Source organism: Lygodium microphyllum, chromosome 24, assembly GCF_053477565.2.
Source record: "Lygodium microphyllum isolate KBCC chromosome 24, Lygodium_microphyllum_v1.1.10, whole genome shotgun sequence".
In the NCBI taxonomy this organism is placed as follows: Eukaryota; Viridiplantae; Streptophyta; class Polypodiopsida; order Schizaeales; family Lygodiaceae; genus Lygodium; species Lygodium microphyllum.
In genome coordinates, this window is record NC_141158.1 from 19,918,006 (window position 1) to 19,937,853 (window position 19,848).

Below are 19,848 nucleotides of genomic sequence, written 5' to 3' on the forward strand. Positions count from 1 at the left end.
ATGCAACAAGGGGATTTGATGGAAATTTGAGAAATTACAGTAGATTTGAGAAGGATTCCTCATCTACAGCAAGGGTGACTCGCGTGCAAGTGTAGAAGACCTAATTTGTGCTTACATCTGCTTCAAATCAAGGGGCAAATTTGGGGATTTTGATGCTGATCACTGTTTGAGGGTTGAATCATTATATTTTCTTTCTCCTCAAGAGACATTCTCTATCCTTTGACAATCTATCAGGCCTTCCCAGCCATTCACAGTTTTGCTCAGCTATGTGAAAGGTGATGGCAATGCTTTTGCTATGAAACCCTAATCTAAGAGCAGAAATTAGGATTTCTTAGCCACCTCAAAGTGTGTGTCTATTAAACAGAAGCCCAAAGATCAGATGCTGGACATGAAGTATTTAGAGTAGATCCCCGATGAAGATTGGATATCCACATCGAAGTTGACCCGCATGCAAGTGTATTATATTCAATTTATGCCCAACCTGTTTCAGAATCATATTGGATCTTGATGCAGGTGGTCATTGATAAAAGCCTAATATATTGGAATTTGTAGAGAGATTTGTCCTTATCTTAGTGCACTACAAAATCAATTAAACAATTTAAAGAAACACTGCAAGGGGCACTAGTTTTGGAGGAGATCGGGATTTTTCTGTCCGAGGTTAATTTGATAATGTATTTATTTCAGTTTAGTGAATGTTATGCTTGCTGGAAATTTTGTTAAATTAGGTCAACTACCACCCCATCCGAGAAGGAAGCTTGGGTTCGCTTTCCGACAATTAATATGCACACTTCTCTTGACATTTTCTAAAATATCCTTGCTTTGATAACTATTATCTTGAGTAAATGAAGTGTGGTTTCATAAAAACATGTAAGCATGGTCACAAGGATGTGAAATTTTGATACTTTGCTTAGCATTTGATTAAAAGTTAATCAAATGTGCAGATGTGACTTGCACATGTGAAGTGTAGGTTAGTTATAACTGATCATTTAATTTGACAAATGTGACTTTCACATGTGGAGTGTAGCATTTGGATGTTGGATAGGTACTAGATAGTACTACTCGGTGTCAAAATTTGGCCTAGACCATTTAATTAGCCCTAAGTATGAGTATTGGTGAGTCATATTATTTTTTTGAGCCATAAATAATTATTAAATTAATTTTCAAAATTGATGTTTTGAAAATTAATTTAATAAAGTTGGATAATGTTGGAAATTGTTTTCGGTAGGTTGTTACTTGGGAAAACTTGCCCATGCAAGTGAAGAGAGTCATTTTGCAATGCACTAGTTGGAGAGAGGCTATGTGATAAGGTTACTTGCTGTTGGAGACCATTTGCAGCCATGAGGGCAGGCTTCTAGACCAAGCGATTGTCATTTGACTATGGGTGATGACAGTTTCGGGAGGTCTTGAGTGGTAGTCTATGACAATTTCCATGGCTGTCTAAACAGGGCAGCAACTGATTTTCTTGATTTACCCTCAACAAAATTCAGAAATTTCCCTCTCCTCAGTATTTTCCTCTCATCCTCCAACCTATCCCCATTATTCCTCAGGAATTTCCAGCAAAATCAGGCATAATTAAAGGCCAAACTTCAAGCAAACAAAGGGGCAAATTGGTTTGAAGGGTTGCTGGTCATTTTTTGACAGCAAGAGGAGATTGGAGAGTGTAAAAGATTCAAGGAATCTCAGTGTATTTCCTTCAGATTGCAATACAAGTTAAAGAGATACCACAAGGTTCGCTAGTTTTGGGGAAAACAGGCTGTCCATTGTCCAAGATTGAGTGGCAAATTGTTCATTTCAGTTTTATGTGATTAATTACTTGCTGCAGTTGTTGATTAATCAGGTCATACCACCCTCTCCGAGAAGGAAGGCTGGTTTTGAGTGTACATGCATGTGTCAATGTAGTGTGCACTTGAATAGTTCTACTTAGACTAGTAGGTTGAGGTTACTTTTGATGCCCTCTTGGAGACATTTCTCGCTATAGAATTTTGAAGCATTAGATCGTATAGAAGCCTCTCAATTTGTTTGTTTGACAAATGAAGGCTTAAGATGTCTCACATTGGTAGACACTCCATGTTATTAGGTTTTCTCAAGAACAACTGGGACACTATTTATCAAGGGTTATTAACAGCATGAAAGGCCTGTGCAATAGGTCAGGCTTTTGGTGCCTACTTGTGCATTGCTTGTTGTAGGCCATTCAACTTCCTATCTTGCTAACAATTCTTCTTTGCAAAGGGGTTTGTAGTTTTCCTATTCGCACAATTGGGCGGAGTTTTCTACGAGTTATCTAAATGAATATGGAAAAAGGTTCATGCCGTTTCTATGGATGTCGTATACAATGTAGCATAAGTTGGTACCTCAACATTCAAGTTTGTAGCCTATCATTAATGGTTTGTAGCAAGTGTCCTACTTCTTGCTTCTGTATAGGCTATGGTTGTCATGGTGACATGTATTTTTAATGCTTAGCTTTGGCATTATTAAGTTGTGCACATGTGAAGTGCAAGTTAGTTAAGTCATGGTGATGGCCCAAGTAGGTTGTTAGTTGGGCCATTAAAGAGTGGTGATTTTGGAAAGGTGAATTGGCACCGGCCTGTTCTTGGATAAGGACAAATGAACAATTAAGTAATTTTCAAAAATTAAATTCTGAAAGTTGAGTAATTAATGCTGGAAATTGCAATTAGAAGGCTATCAAGTGGCAAACTTGCCCTTCCAAGGCTGAGAGAGGGGTGTTGGGGCTGGCTGAGTCTAATTCCAGCCATTTTGTGCAGTGTGGAGGCTGAGAGAGATGGGAGAGAGGTAGATGCTGTTGCTGCTTGCTGCTTGCTGCAAGGAAGGTTTCCAGCCACCAGGAGGTCCATCAGCAGCTGGCAACTAGATTAGAAGGTCATCAGGCTGTAGGGAACTGCTGTACCAGGCTTAGGGGCTGCAGGTGACAGGTTTACCGGAGGTGCGGACCAGCTGGTGACAGCATTTTTCCTGTCACAAATCAGGTGACAGCAAATTTGGGGCATTATCCTGTGATAAAATCGAGCAATTTCTCTCTCCCCAGCCTTCTTTCTCATCAACAATCAATCCCTCTGGAGTCCTCAGCCATTTCCTGCTCCAGAAGGTATGAAGTGAAGAAGTTGCTGTTGAAATGCCAAGTACAGAGCAATTAGGGTTTCTTGGCCACCTTGGGATTTGTGCCCAATTATTGAAGATGCCACACTCAATGTAGCAGCTGAAGACAAATAATTTGCAGCTGATCCAAGGCATGAGCCCATTTTCCATTTATTGTGGCCTGCATGCAAGAGATTGAAGACCCAATTGTGCTTGGATTGTGGGACAATCAAGGGGCAAATTAACTTCAAGAGTTGCCGGTCACTTTTGACAGCCATATTGAAGGAGATTGGTCCATATCTCAATGTAGTTCAACCTTTGGCAATACAAATTCAAGAAATACTGCAGGGGGTGCTAGTTGTTGGCGCCAATCAGGTGTCGGCTGTCCAAGATTAAGTGCTAAGAATCTACCTTGTTGCTGGTTGCTTTTCTTACTTGAAAGGACATGTATGTTGATTGCATGTATTTTAAAAAGATTTTGGATTCTGTCTGTCTTAGAGTTGTCAGTGTTCTTTGTTTCAGTATAATTTAAACAAATAACATGTATTTTATATAGTTTGTATAATGTAAGCACATCAGTATATAATATAACCATATTAGATAAACGTGATGCTATTTTTCTGACATTTGAAGTGTCTCATCTTGGAACTTTTTTCCTGTAAAACCTGCAATTGAGTGCTCTTAACATATCAGGTGTAGGATGTTTGCATACTTTGCAGTTTAATTAGGTTTGTTCATGGAGAATTAACCTTGTTAGTCCTACCCATTGGGGTTAATCTCTTCATATGCAGGCTTCACTTGATGATATAGAAGAAGAAGATGCTGATGCAATAGAAAGAGTATTGTGGCATCAAGCCAAGGGGATCTCCACCACCGGCGAATCTAGACAGCCTGAACCATCCTTACTGGATTCAGATCCTTTTGCAGATCTGAATTGGGAGGATCAGGAATTTTACATCAAATGGAAAGGCCAATCCTACTTGCATTGCCAATGGCAAACATTGTCAGACCTTTTCCAGGTACACAACCAACCATAATCCTCCAATCCTATTTGTGTTGCCGATGGCAAATATTATCAGGGCTTTCACACAGAGAGAGAGAGAGAGAGAGAGAGAGAGAGAGAGAGAGAGAGAGAGAGAGAGAGAGAGAGAGAGAGAGAGAGAGAGAGAGAGAGAGAGAGAGAGAGATTTGTTCATTTTTCTGCAGTTGAGCGGGTATAAGAAGGTCATTAATTATACAAAGAAAGTTGAGGAAGAAAGGAGTAAGAGGCGAGCGCTTTCTCGTGAAGAGGTGATTTCATATGCAACTTGGATTTAACTTTTAAAGCTGAATTACTTAAAGAAACAAGCTATGTGGAGACTTGTAATATTTTTCTTCACCGGTATGGAATGTAAACAAGCATATCTGATTAAACGTTTCACCAATTTCAGTGGTCTGTTAAGCATGAAGTGTGCTTCTGCATCCAAGAACTGTCCTCTTTGTATCATTTCTGGATACTTAGATGTTAATTGCAGTCAGAGGTCTTTTCTCAATGTTAACTGTAATGAGAGACTATGCAAGTTTCTGCCTTTTCAGGCTGCTCATGACAATTTGTGAAGGCTGATGCTTGCACTGCATTTCAACAGGTTTTTAAGAGACATTTCAACAGGTTTTTAAGCTTTGTATTTGTGATCACATGGCTTCAAGGACTTTAAGACTACTGAACAAAGTCAGCAAAGTCAGTCTTGACATATCATGTTTCTAGAAGTTATTGCTTTCCAATCATTCTTTTGCCTTAACTACCTTTGCGAGGATTGCTTTGAGTCCTGACTTGTTTCTACCACTAAGTCTTTGACGAAGGGCATTTAGGTGTTTGCCTTTGACTTTACTTCTCTTCCTTGTTTCTCTTGCTTCTTTTCTTTGTCTGCTGCCTTTTCAAAATTTCCTTTTGAATCTTGTGTATGCATGCTCTCCTGGGGTATTTCACAAACATTCAGATCAACATGCTGGTTCCTGTTTCTTGGTTTTGCTTAATATGATTCCCCTAAAATCATCCGGCTCATTATGTTTGCATTCCCGAGCAGTAACGGATATTATGCTTGTTGCTTTATACTTGGTGGAATTTGTTCCTTGCAGATTGTGATAGTCTAATAATTTACATGGTTGTACAGGCAGAGTTGCATGATGTTAGCAAGGAAATGGAGCTAGAGCTATTAAAGCAATACCGACAGGTCCATGTTTCAACTTATCTACTTCCTGTTTACTTGAATGCACCTTTGTCTATCCTTGGTTTGTAGTGTTATCTGTTGTCTGTGTTATATTTCTCAAGTTTTATTCAGCACATGGAGTTGTAATCTGTTCATTTCTGCATAATGCAGTATTCTCTACTGTCTGTATAGTTATGTGTTCCCTTTTTTTTTAAACATGGAACACTAATCTGAGGAGTGTCTATATCTTGTCAAATGTGTCATTGCATTGTATGTCTCGAAAATGTCTACTTGTTGATCAGTTTGCTTCAGTGAGGTTGCTGTGTTTGCGATATCCTATCAATACCTGACTCTGCTTACAGAATCATTTTGTAGGTTGAAAGAGTATTTGCTGACAGGAGCTCCAAGTCTGATTCTGGGGAGGAGGTCCAGGAATATCTAGTAAAGTGGAAGGGCCTTTCGTATGCAGAGTCAACATGGTAAGCAGTCTGCTTGTGCAACAGATTTGAATTGTTTATCCATATATTTGTATGCGGACAATGAATTGCAAAACATAAACATATTAGGGCTCTGCCATACCATCAACAGAACTTGCACCATTTAGACAGGCATGAAAGATTTAATGCATATTTACATTAGTTTTTGGCCAACTTTTACACAAATTGGAAGGGGGCCTAAGGTTTTCACGGGCCTAGAATTATATTGCTAGCACCTGTTACTTTGAAGATTTACTTGATCTACACACTTGAGGAAGACTGGATTTGCTGTTCCAGTTTTGGTTACTTGTATGATATGCCTTGCAAACATTTTGAAAAGCTGAAGAATGTTTGGCCCAAACATGCTTGTTGTTTTTGTTTGTTTTTTTTTGGGGGGGTTTCGTTGCTTAAAAATTGTTGTGCCTATATGGAAAGAGGTGTTTGTCTAGCTGTTTAGCCTCTGCTGAAGCTTTGCCTTTGCTGAGGCTTTATACTTACTGATACAAGAAATGGAAGTTTTCATTGCAGCTGCATTGCTACTGGTTGTTACGTAAAACTATTGAATCATGCCTACCAGATGTAAGGCCATGCTTCAGCCCAAAGCAGCCAAACATTCTTGAGACATACCACAACTTGTATGTGTGTGTTTGTTTTGCGGATGTTAAAAATTATGTATATTTGTAGCAGATTCAGAAAGGGGAAGTATTGGTTTGGGGAGTGGTTGTAACCGTGGACTTTACTTCCAAGTGTCCACGTGGGACTGTAGCTTTGTTGTGATAGCAATGCACTGCTTAGAAATAAGAGCCATTAATTATAATTCCAACTCCCGTGATTTTCAATGGTCAGTGCACCTACAGGTTTTAAGGAATACCGATGCTGTTGCAATTTGGTGTGATCACAGAAAGCTAGGTCTAGCAAGTGCAGACTGAGTGGTGCAAGTGTCTAGCAAAAAAGCAAGGATGGAGTGTGTTGGGTGTAAAGCCCCTTTGGGTGTAAACTCCCATTTATCCCGTGTATATAAACTTACGGTGTGAACACACCCTTTACTTGTACCCTAACATATAAATGCATTTTTATTCTTTGTGTACCGTGCAATACACTCGTACACTCTTACTCAATTCTCTTAGCTCTCAGCTCTATCGCCGCTCATTCCAGTCTCGCATTCTGTCAGCACTCCAGCTCAACAAACTGGTATTAGAGCAGTTGGTTGCAACGTTCGCGCTTCCCTAGAGTGTCACAAGTCGTGGGACAGGATCTAGTCGACAGACAACACTCGACAAGTGTGGCAGATCAGGATAGCGTGCAGCAGGTCGAGCTGAGGAAGAAGCGACCGGCACAGGTCGCATAGGTTGAGCTGAGGAAGAAGCGACCAGCACAGGTGGCACAGGTCGAGCTGAAGAAAAAGGCGACCAGCGGGCATCAAGTGTACCACTGGACATCAGGTTTGCCAGTGGGTGACCAGGTTTGACACACGTGATACGGGTCGATAGTTGACGGGGTCAGGCAGAGGCATTGACGTCACGTGTCAGGTCAACGTGAGCACACGGGCGAGACTAGCAGATAATTCTTTATTTTTTGTTGTGAAGTGGCTTATTTTAAGCCCTTGTTCGCATGTGCAAGCACAGTTTTCAGACTAGTGCATCCTTATGCTTGGAAATTTGGGGGTTTTCCCAAATCTGATGTTGGTAATATATAACAAGACAATTTGACCAGAAATTTGCAGAAATTGCACACATTGGTTCCAAAAATTTCAGGGCTTTTCTCATATCAATGAAATTTTGCTTTGCAAAGTCAAATTTGTTGACATTGATGCACAATTGACCTGAGATTTTTTGGGGCTTTTGCAAGATTTTGGCAAACTTTGCCAATTTCGCATGTTTTATGGTCTCAGGTTTATGTATTGATGCGATCGGTGTAGCTTTGTCAGTAAAATTTTGGGGCTTTTGCTAAAATTTGAGAATTTTGGAAAAAATGATGTCTAAAATGTACATTGGAAACATTGCTGATGCAATCTTGGTGTTGTAAGCAGTGAGATTCATCTCGCACTTGTGAAATATTGAAGAAATTGCAGAGAATCTTGGTTGTCAGAAGTACTTGGTCACATATGTATGCAGTACATATGTTGGGCAGCTCCCATTGAGTTGATATATTATTGAACAGTCATTTTGCAATAGTCTTAGTGATCATTTGCAGATCTGGGAATGCAGATGTACTTTTGGTGATGCTGTTGAAGTGGGAGTCACCTAGCAGTGATGTATGCTTTGAGTATATACTTAAATTTCGGTTATATTGCTGAAAGTCATCAGTTCTACTGTTGTACATGTACTAGAATTAAACCTTGCTCTCATTGACTGAAAATTTGGGCTGATATTAACTGAATATTCAGCTCATTTTTCACTGTTATAAATTGCAGTATTGTTCTTTGGGTACATTGCTGAAAAATGGCTGCAAATGCTTCAAGCAGTAGTGCTACTAAATTTCTTCTTCAAATCAAGAGATTTGATGGCATTGGTTTCAACTTGGGGAAGGAGAGGATGCAATGCATTTTGTTTCTCAAGGATTGTGATGATGCTCTTTTGGAAGTCAAGCCTGCAACTATGATAGATGATGATTAGGCTAGACTCAACAAGAAGGCCATTGCATACATTAAAATGGTTGTATCTGATGATGTACTTATGGACATTAAGCGTCTTGATACAGCTTATGCCATGTGGAAAATGTTGACGGACACTTATGAAAATACAACTCCGGTAAATCAAATGCATCTCATGCGCTAGCTTGTAAACATGGAATTGGATGAGTCTAAGCCAACATCGGAGCATTTGAGTGCTTTCATAGGGATTTTGAGCCAGTTGCAAGACTCGGGTTTGTAGCCCTTCAATTTATCATTGAAGGCCATTTTCTTGTTGGTTGATGACTTTGCCTAATAGCTGGGAGTCTTTGGTTGCCTCATTGAGCAATAACCTTGCTTTAACCTTCGATGGTGTTAGGGGCTCTATTCACAATGAGGAGATTAGAAGAAAGTCGAGTAGAGAAAGCAGTGGTTCTGCTTATTATCTTAGAGGCAGGTTAGAAAAGAGGTGTAATGCAAGAAATAAAGGCAAAAGCAGGAGTAAAAGCAAGGGCAAACAGCAGGATGTCACGTGCTATAAATGTGGACATAAAGGGTATAAAAAGCCCGATTGTCGCTACTACAAGAAAGAGCAAAAAATAAAGAAGTAGTAATGAAAGAAAAAGAAGGATGACAAGAAAGATGATGACAACTCTCCCTCAAAAGAAGTTACAAAGACAAATGTTGTATCTAGTGTGGTTATTGAAGAGATCTCTAACACTGGAGAGATACTTGTTGTAGCCTCATGTAATGATGCAAATGTTATGGCAATAGTAGGTGATATGCACATCACTAAAAAGGAGGTGGTTGCTGCCTTACTTTGAGGTCATGATGGACTGTCTCAATCATGGATAGTGGACATCGGTACCTCTTTTCATGTCACTACCTCTTTGTAGTCATTTTTTGAATACACTTCAGGTTGCCTTGGCAAGGTTTACTTGGGCAACAATTATGCATGTGAAATAGAGGGTGTAGGTACCATTCACTTGGCCCTTGAAAATGGCCAAGAGTTGATTTTGCATGGTGTCAGACATGTACTTGGCATAAAGAAAAGTCTACTATCAGTTGGGCAAGAGGGTATTTTACTACCTTTGGTGGTGGATCTTGGAAGGTCCACAAGGGCTCTATGTTGATTGTTAAGGCAGCAAAAGGGGGACTTTTTATTATTTGCATTGTAAAGCATTACTCGACAAGTTTTTAGCTGTGGCTAAAGTTCATTCACAGATGGAACTTTGGCACAAAAGACTTGGTCATATGAGCTAGAAATGCCTTCAGGTTTTCTCCTCTTCAAGGAGATTTGATGTAAAAGGCTTTGGTCTCCACTTTTGTAATGATTGCATATATGGAAAACATGTGAAGTCTCCTTATTACTCTGGTGTTGTTAAGAAGTTGAATGCTCTTGACTTAGTACATTTAGATGTGTGCACTATGCTTGTTAATTCACATGGGAGTGCATGGTACTTTGTCACTTTTATTGATAATTTTGGTAGAAAGTCATGGGTGTATGTATTAAAGAGCAAAAATGAAGTGTTGGATGCTTTTAAAAAGTTTCATGCTTTTGCTACCACACAGAAAGGGCTTAAGTTAAAAGCTATAAGAACGGATAATGGGGGCGAATATATTTCTAATGAGTTCAAAAGGTTTTGTGAGATGCATGGCATTAAGAGGGAGTTGACAGCCCCTTACAATCCTGTATCAAATGGCGTGGCTGAAAGGTATAATCGTACACTTTGTGAGAGAGTTAGATGCATGCTGTCCACAACTAATCTCCCGCAATAGTTCTAGGGAGAGGCTCTTAAAACTATTGTTCATGTTTGCAATCACTCTCTCAATTGTGCATTGGAAAATGGCATTTTTGAAGAGGTTTGGTTTGGCAAATCTGCTTCATATGACCATTTTCATGTCTTTGGTTGCGATTCTTTTGTGCATATTCATGTTAATTAGAGGACTAAACTAGACATGAAATCCATCAAGGGCATCTTCATTAGATATGGAGATGAGGGAGAGAGAGGCTATAGAGTTTGGCTTCCTGAGGATAGGAAGATAGAACGCAACCGAGACGTAGTATTTAATGAAGCAAAGTTGCTGAAAAATGCTACACATGGTGACCTTGACAAGAAGAAGGTCGAGTTTCAGCATGAACAGCTAGCCATTCAGCCACCTTTAGTTGAAGATTCTGTCCCTTTTGAAGCTGAAAATGAGCAGCAACCTAGTGTGCTACAACCAGAAGATAATGGACAGCAAGTTGATGCACATGATGGAATAGGACAGCAACAAGAACATGCTGAAAACAAGTTACAGCAGTAAGAAAATATGCTGAAAACCAGCCACCAGATGATTGTGTGCACATACTTGAGGATGTAGGCCCATTGCTTATCAATACAAATTATTGGGTAAGAAGGTCTACACGTGTCAGAAGGTAGCCACAGAGGTTTCAAATATCTTTGGATTGCATTTATTGATTGATGAAGATGAGCTTTTGACATTTAAAGAGGCACAATCATGTGAAAACAAGAGAAAGTGGGAGCTTGCTATGCAGGAAGAGATGAAGTCTCTGTATGCAAATAACACATGGAAGCTTGTACCTTTGCCCAAGGATAGGAAAGCTATTCCCAATAAATGGGTTTATGAGGTGAAAAATATTGATGGGAAGCCCAAATACAAGGCACGTTTGTTTGCTAAGGGCTATACATAGAAATGAAGGTGTAGACTTCCAGGAGGTCTTTTTACCAGTGGTGAAGATGGTGATGATCCGTGTTTTGTTTGCTCTTACTGCATCCTTGGATTTAGAGTTGGATTAGATGGATATGAAGACTGCTTTTTTTCATGGTGACCTGGATGAAGAGATGTACATGAAACAGCCCGAAGGTTTTGCTATTCTAGGGAAAGAACATTTAGTTTGTAAGCCGAAACACAACTTATATGGATTGAAGCAGACCCCTAGACTGTGGTATAAAAAGTTTGATACTAGAATTGGTCTATGACTTACATAAAGCGGTAGTTCTTTCAATTAATACCTGGTCTTTTTCACATACACACATAAACAGAGACCTCACTCCCTCGCTCAACACCAGATTGGCCCTGAAGTTCGGCCCCCCTTTCGGTATTTCTTATCAATTAAAAGATGAAAAGTTACAAAAATGAAATGTTCCAAAGTACAAAACTTGTGAACAGTTGGCTTTCATATTTTTTGAGCAAATTTCAGCTGCATAAGGACAGTACAACATACCCAAAACAACATCCCAAGTAGGAAAACACTTTCTGTGACCATAACACAATAATTCAAGTGCAGAATTGCAATCCGCAGAACTCTGTATTTACTGTTTTTACTATCCAGCATATCCAGAACAACATCCCAAGTAGGAAAACACTTTCTGTGACCATAACTCAATAACTCAAGTGCAAAATTGCAATCTGCAAAACTTTGTATTTATTGTTTTTCACCTGTCTCTTGACCTGTTCTCAGCCTTATTCCATTCCAGATCTGCTACATACTAGTTGGACTACAAATCCTTTGACCTTGGCATCATTTCAACAATAAAATAGTCCCACAAACAACACTAAATGAAAACTGAAAACATTGTCTCTGTGTGGCACGGTCATCACTTTTTTTAGTTCCTGCATTGGAGAAGCAATCAGCTACTCCTGGACCTGGATAGTGAGGCTCTTGCCTCAGCAAAAGTGCAAAGAAAACACAGAATTGTACATTTGGTGGAATCAGCCCATCATGCAGAGTATTTCCTCTGAGAATAGAGAGAGAGAGTTGACCAGAGGGAGTGAACTCTACCTCATACATGAGTTAGAGACGAAGAAGTACTCTCCATAGCTGATGTACTTGCAGCAATTTGCCCTCAGCCCTTGAAAACTTCACGCTCAGATTTGCCCCTCTTGCCTATTACGTTTTTTAAAAATGCTCTTTGTCTCTTTTGGGAATTTATGCCCGAATTGTGACACATGGCATACATGTAACAATTTTCCCGTTTAAACCTTCCGATCTAAAATTCTACATGATCGGTGCAAAACTCGACATCGACACAACGAGAGAATTAATTCTCGTGCAAAAACGAAGATAATGTCGTGAACAAATTCTGGGGCTCAAAAATAGTAACTTTCTAACTTTTAGGGATGGTGATCTCTGCATTCCTCGAGTTGTTTTGAGCAACTTTTATCATTGCAACCACATCAAAAAGTGTATTGTGGTTCCATTACGGTGACTTTTATTCCGTGAACATTCTCACATGTGCATCTTCTATCTTGGCCAGAGGCTCATTGTCATGCACCATCTCCAGTGGTTAAGCACACAATCCCAAACCATTGTCAATCTATTCTTTAGTGCCCATTCAATATGGAACTGGTCCCAAGGCTCAGACAAACCACTAGTCTAATTTGTCCAAATGGCTGTCTCTTCTGGCCATGCAAAGATCTCGGCTTAATCCAAGAGAACTTTGGGGGTAAAAAGCAACAACAACTAAAGAAAAGAAAAATAAAACATTTATATAAGTAAATAAGAAAAGCAACTGCAAAAAGTATCACCACCTGGTGACAGATATCTTCATGCTCAGTCATGGATTTAAATGTGGTTATGTAGATCATTGCTTATACACTCAAAAGGTTGATGATGGAAGCCTTATTGTGTTGGTCTTATATGTGGATGACATGTTGATTGCAGGGAAGCATAAGAGTACTTTGAATGCTCTCAAAAGATAGCCGAGTTCAATCTTCTCGATGAAAGATTGAAGGCAGCTGAACACATTTTGGGCATGTGCATTAAAAGAGATAGAGGGCAGCACTTGTTATTTCTCTCACAGGACAAGTACATCAGCAAAGTACTTGACAGATTTAATATGGCTGATGCTAAGCCTCTTGGTGTGCCTTTACCACCATATACAAAGCTTAGCAAAGTTGATTGCCCAAAAGATGACGCAGTTGCTAGTGGGATGAAAGGCATACGTTATGCATCAGCTGGTGGTTCTTAACTTCTTTGATGTATGCCATGGTTGCAACTTGTCCAGACATTGCTCATGTAGTGGGAGTTGTTAGTAGATTTATGTCTAACCCTAGCAAACCACATTGGGAAGTAGTGAAATATATCTTTAGATACTCAAAAGATACACAAGACAAGTGTATATGCTATGGAAAGGGTAAACTAGAGCTGTAGGGGTTTTGTGATTTGGACATGGCGGGAGATCTTGACACTAGAAAGTCTACCAATGGGTATGTCTTTACTTTGGCTAGTGGAGCTATTTCTTGGTGTTCAAGGTTGCAGAAAATTGTAGCATTGAGTGCTATAGAGGCTGAATATATCTCAGCCACAAAAGCTTCTAAGAAAGCTATTTGGCTTGGCCATTCAGACAAGGATTTTGGTCTTTCTTCACGTACTCCAGTGCTTGGTTGTGATAGCAAGAGTGCAGTATGTTTGGCTAAAAATGCCATGTTTCATGCACGTACCAAACACATAGATGTTCGGTATCATTTCATTCGATAGGTCTTGGATGATGGCCTTGTCACACTGACTAAGGTCAAAGCCCAAGATAACCTTGTAGATGCTCTCACTAAAAGCCTTGCAAAGCTCACATGAGCATTGCATTCGACTAGTGGGAGTTGGATAGTTTAAAGGCACCACTTCAGGCCTTTAAGTGGGAGGTTGTTGGGTGTAGAGCCCCTTTGGGTGTAAACTCCCATTATCGCGTGTGTATAAACTTACGGGTGTGAACACACCCTTTACTTGTACCCTGATATATAGACACATTTTAATTCTTTGTGTACCGTGCAATACATTGGTACACTCTTACTCCATTCTCTTAGCTCTCAGCTCCATCATTGCTCATTCCAGTCTCGCATGCTGTCAGCACTCTAGCTCAACAGAGTGTGTATATTATCTAGAATGTTTGATGCAATGTGTTAGAGTGCCAAGGAAGGATGCTTTTTTAAAGGCAGAAAATGGAGAAATTTTAAAACTGGCCGGGTCGGCCACATAAAATCAGATTGACAAGCATAAGAGAAGTATGGTAGGTTCTCTGTTAGTACAAACTCTCTAATCAGGGTTAGCTACTATGCATCCAGTTGGACTGGATTGAGTAGGTTCTATCTCTAACACATAATGCAAGTTGGCTGCCATTAAACTGTTATTTTACTTATTCCTGTAAGTTGAATCACGTTTCTTGCAAAGTGTGTAAGATAACTGCCTTTATTCTTGTCCCTTGAAAGTTCTTTAGATGCCAGTATCTCTCTGTTAACTCATCTTTTTCATGTGTTTCGTGACTATGACAAACTAGATATTGTCTATAGATTAATCGTTCACAACATGGTCCTTCATGACAAGAGGCTTCAAGAGTATCCTATGCGATCCTTGTGAAGAAAGAACAAGCAAAACCCTAAGACTCCAAGGTTGCATTCCGTGTGTGTACGTAACATTACTTTGTATGGTACTGTTCCATAGGTTCATTCTGTATGGTTTTGTACAGGCATTTGATCAGCGAACTGGTCTTTCATGAGGCAATCGATAGCTACCAGGTCTCGGTATGAGTCTCTTATTGACATTATCAAGCGGGATGCAATGGCACATGTGGCCCTTAATGGGGGAGTCCTAGATGAGTTTGCATTATTCCACACTGGTAGAAAACGATTGTTGTTTAAGATTTGACACTTTGAGAGAGTTGAGGCGAGGGGAGGTTTGGCAATCAGTAGTCTCCAAAGAAAGACCTGTCTCCAAAGAAAAACCTACATTTGAACACGGTCTTATTCAACTAGCCTTGCATCATAGTCATTTAGCCATTATTTCTCTTCCTCCTACCCACTCCTCCTCTTCCAAACTTCCATCTTCCAAGTTCCACTTCTCATTCAAAGTTCTACTCTTCTCCTCACCTCAGCCTCATAAAAGGGCAGCTCTTCCTCTCATCTGATCATCACAAATCAACCTTCATCTTCTTTAATCTCGCTCTCTTGGGCTCAAGCCTCATCCACCTTTTGTTCAAGCTTCATCGACACTTTAACCTACTCTTCCTCTACTGCTTTCCCTCCATCTTCCACTTTCATCCACACCTTCTCTTCCTCTCCCTCTCCCTCTCCCTCCCCTCTCCCCCCTCCCCCCTCTCACTTTCATCCACACTTCCTCTCCTCCCTTTCCATGATCTATCGTTAAGTTGCATATTTTATGTGTGTGAAAGTTTGTATTTGTTAATGAATGTACGGAAAAACGTATTTTATTCTTAAAAATTGTGTACACATTCCATGCTATACATATTCACATATTGAATGTATCATACGAATCACATGAAACCACCTTGGACCACTTTGAGAGCCTGTGAAGAAGTGGTAGGGTTTAAAGTGGAGATGAAAAAATGCACAACAAACACAAGTAGTGAATGAATTAGAAATAAGAGCATGAACAAATGATGAATAAAAACCAATGATTATAAAATGGGGATCCTTGGCCTTGGTGTCTTGGGATCAAGGTTCAAGCATGAACCTCGAAGGAGGCTTCTATGTGGAGAGAGTGAAATAGAGTCCGTTGTATGGGGGATGCGAGAGGACATATTGGATGAATGTGGCCAGCAGCGAAGGGAGCTAAAAATATCCTCCATAGCTGTAGGTGATGACAAACATGACTTCTTGGGGCTGTAGCAGCAAAAGTGAAAGTGTTTGCTTATGGAAAGACGTGTAGCAACAAACATGCAAATGTTTGCTGATGGGTAGGGCCTCCCAGAAGTAGAGCGGCTGTTGTACCAGATGTGCCACTGATTGTAGTAGCAAGAGCGAGAGATAGACACAAATGCAGCCCTGAGATGGCAATGATAGTGGCCTCTAGGAAAGGATACCTGCTATGGTTGATAGGCGACGGCTGTATGATGAAGACAACAAGTCCTAATGATATGCTTGCCTCCCTCCAAGTGGGTGGATTCAGCAAAATGCAAGGGCTAGCCATTGAAAGGTGATGGTGGCTATAGAAATCAGGTTGAGTAAGGCTGCTGAGTGCTCAATCTTTGGAAGGACCAGCAAGCACAAACACAACAGTTGAAGACCTTTGGAGCCTTTGGATGAAGAGTTCAAGTGAGTAGTAGGTGCCCTAACATGGGTAGTTGCTGAGTTGTTATATCCCTAGACATCTGGATTGGTGCTAGTAGCATTGGTCACGGTTGGTATGAAGTGACTTAGTAGGAATGGAATAAGGACACTTTGGGTTTAGGGTAGTCAAGTCTTATAAAAAGGACTGAAGGCCCTATTGTGCACATTCATTGTGTGATCATCACTCTTGGACTCTTGGCTTGTTGGCTGACGTATTCGTACATCGAGATGGTGTGGGTTGGTGGTTTGGGACACCAACCCTTGGGATGTGGTTGTGGCTCGGAGTGCTTCTAGCTCAGAGGCTCGAGGGTGAGCCGGTTTGGCTCTATGGCTGGGAGGTGAGTTTGATGTCCAGTCTCTTTTATATTGAGTTTTGCTTGTGTTGTGTCTCGTGTGCAGGTTGGATCCTAGGGGGATGTTTCATTGGTATTAGAACTAGGTTTTGAGACTCGAAACCTGGCTTTGATACCATTGAAACATTCCTCGAAACTTGGTTTTGATACCAATGGAATGTTCCCCAAGGATCCAAGACTCGAAACCTCACTCTGATACCAATGAAATGTTCCTCAAAACTTGGCTCTGATACCAATGAAATGTCCCCCTAGGATCCAATCTACACATGAGATACAATGCAAGCAAAACTCAATATGAAACTTGAAACCTGGCTTTGATACTAATGAAACAGCCCCCTAGGATCCAACTTGCACATGAGACACGATGCAAGCAAAACTCAATATAAAAGGGACTAGACATCAGACTCAGCTCCCAGTCGTAGAGCCAGATGGAATCACTTGGGAGCTAGCAACAATCTGGGCCATGATCACATCCCAAGTTCATTGACCATTTCTAGTAAATAGTCTTCCAAAAATTGGAAACTCGATTGTCCATGTTGTCCTATGAACATCCAGGAACTAATGGGCAGACCAAACGAATGAATTAAACCATGGAGGACATGCTTCTTACATATGTCTCTCGTAGACAATCTGATTGGGAGCGTTCTCTCTCTCAGATTGAGTTTGCTTATAACACTGCTGAGCATTCGACTATTGGTTATAGTCTGTTTATGCTTATGTAAGGTTTTGAGCTGAAACTACCGATTGCCACATAGCTTGGGGAGGGTGAAAATGCAGTCCATAGTCGAATTTCTGCATGATATGCTGATGATTGCAACGAAAAGGATTAAAGCAGCGCAGGATCGTGCCACGTTTTATGCTAACCAACATTGTACTCCCAGGAAGCTCCAGAAAAGCATGTGGGTTTACTTTAAAGTCCCAAAGCACTCCAATTCCATGACTACTGACAAGTGCTATAAATTGTCTTCAAGGTATTGCGGTCCTTTCCAAATTACCAAGAAGATTAGTAGCATATCCTATGAGTTGGAGTTACCTTTGGAGATCCGAGTTCACTTTGTGTTCCATGTAAGTCGTTTGAAAGAACAATTGGGACAAGGTGAGCAAGTTGTCGTGATTGAGGAAGTCCTACGGCTTGAGGATATTGCTCGTTATGTTCCACTCGAACTTGAATAGGTTCTTGACCTTAGGACTAAATGATGCTGTTGGACCATTTATCTCGAGTATTTGGTCAAGTGCGAAAACCGCCTAGAGGCGAACTCTACTTGGGAGTTGATATGCTAATTGAAGTATCGTTTTCCTCACTTCATCCTTGAAGATAATGCTGAGGACAACAATCATTCATAAGGGGGCAAGTGTTATGTCCTTGGACATCCGGATGGGCGCTAGTGGCATTGGTCATGGTGGTTACGAAGTGACTTAGTGTGAATGAAATAAGGACACTTTGGGGTTAGGGTAGTTGAGTCCTATAAAAATGACTCAAGGCCCTATTGTGCATATTCATTGTGTGATCATTGCTATTGGACTTTTGACCCATTGGTTGATGCATCCGTACAATGGGATGGTGTGGGCTGGTGGTATGGGATGCCAACCCTTGGGATGTGGTTGCGGCCAGGAGTGCTGCTAGCTCCCAGGCTCAAGGGTGAACCTGTTTGGCTCTATGGCTGGGAGGTGAGTCTGATGTCCATTCCGTTTTACTCATGTGCAGGTTGGATCCTAGGGGGATGTTTCACTACGTAACAACCAAACTAAGACTAAGATGGTGACAACTTCAGAATGCTCCGAATAGGGCGTGGCAGGAGCTCAGATGTGATAGCATCCATAGAGTGCCTATGGGAGGAAGGGGACAGCACTCTGAGAAGAGGGAGAGTGGTTGGAAGAATGAGTGAAGCCATGGGTGTTCATAGAGAGTGACCATGGAATGCCCATAACATGGCCTTTTATAGGGGATCTTTGGGTATTTATCCTGCTGTGCAAAAAATAAAATCCTTCTTACTTAAATAAAGCCTTTTGGGGCTGATTTAAGGAGCAAAATTAGGCATAAATGGATGAAAATTAATTGTTGATGCTAGCTTCGACTTTGGTGCTCAGCAATCCTGATATCTCATGTTTTGAAATCAGTTTTGGGACAGTTGATTGCGCTTCTGTTCCTCTTTATACTCTTCAATCACAGCATGAGTTAGCTGCTTTTATTTTGAGCCAGGGAAAAAGACACAGATATTGCTTTTGCTCAAGATGCAATTGATGAGTACAAGGTATTTTTCTGGCTTTCACTACTCATTTTAAGAGCTTTACAATTTGGCTTTTGAAAAACACTTATTGTTCCTGATATGCCTCCTGTTTTTAAATTTGTTTTTGTGTGTGACATGTTTTATTGACAGGCTCGTGAAGTTGCAACCTTGGTTCAAGGGAAAACAGTGGAGTCTCAAAGAAAGAAAGGGAAAGGTAAAGGGTTTTCAGTATGCCATTCTTTCTCTGGAAGATACAGATTTGGATAAGAGTCTTGACATATGCTCACCACTGCAACTTCTTTTAGTTACTCTGAGAAAGTTTGAAGAGCAACCGGAATGGTTGAAAGGTGGCAATCTGCGTGATTATCAACTGGAGGGCCTTAACTTCTTGATGAACAGGTCTAGATTTGTGACACAAAGTTGAGTAGATTCTATGAAAGTAGGTGCACTGGGAGATAGCTAATTACTCCTCTGTTTCTGTGGTTTTCCTGCTGTCTTGACCAGCTGGAAAAATGATACAAATGTTATACTTGCTGATGAGATGGGTCTCGGGAAGACTGTTCAATCAGTTTCTATGGTTGGGTTTTTACAGGCAAGTTGTTTATGCTTTATCCTTTCCTCCTATTATTGTTTGCCCTAAAAGTCTCACAATATGTGTCTGGATGATGATTAATAATATGGTCAATATGTTCATTACCATGGTCGTGATTATTAAGACCATCATGTGATTCTAGACATGGGTGGATAAACAAACAGTTTTTTCAGTTCAGTGGACTAAGAAAAGACTTGCATTCTTGAAAAATGTGTGACAGATGGTGCAAGGGCTCCATCATATGG

At 40.5% G+C, this 19,848-nt stretch overlaps 1 protein-coding gene across 6 annotated transcripts in view; it reads left to right on the forward strand.

Annotated features, from left to right (window-relative positions):
• Nucleotides 1-19,848, forward strand: part of LOC148014894 (protein CHROMATIN REMODELING 5-like) — an 85,408-nt gene that overhangs the window by 29,671 nt on the left and 35,889 nt on the right. For all 6 annotated transcript variants that reach the window (XM_087665782.1, XM_087665783.1, XM_087665781.1 and 3 more), the window contains 8 exons: nucleotides 3,885-4,112; nucleotides 4,300-4,383; nucleotides 5,244-5,303; nucleotides 5,655-5,758; nucleotides 18,984-19,035; nucleotides 19,162-19,225; nucleotides 19,317-19,410; nucleotides 19,516-19,603. In XM_087665782.1, the coding sequence (XP_087521908.1) occupies nucleotides 3,885-4,112; nucleotides 4,300-4,383; nucleotides 5,244-5,303; nucleotides 5,655-5,758; nucleotides 18,984-19,035; nucleotides 19,162-19,225; nucleotides 19,317-19,410; nucleotides 19,516-19,603 (774 nt within the window). The remainder of the gene's footprint in view (nucleotides 1-3,884; nucleotides 4,113-4,299; nucleotides 4,384-5,243; nucleotides 5,304-5,654; nucleotides 5,759-18,983; nucleotides 19,036-19,161; nucleotides 19,226-19,316; nucleotides 19,411-19,515; nucleotides 19,604-19,848) is intronic.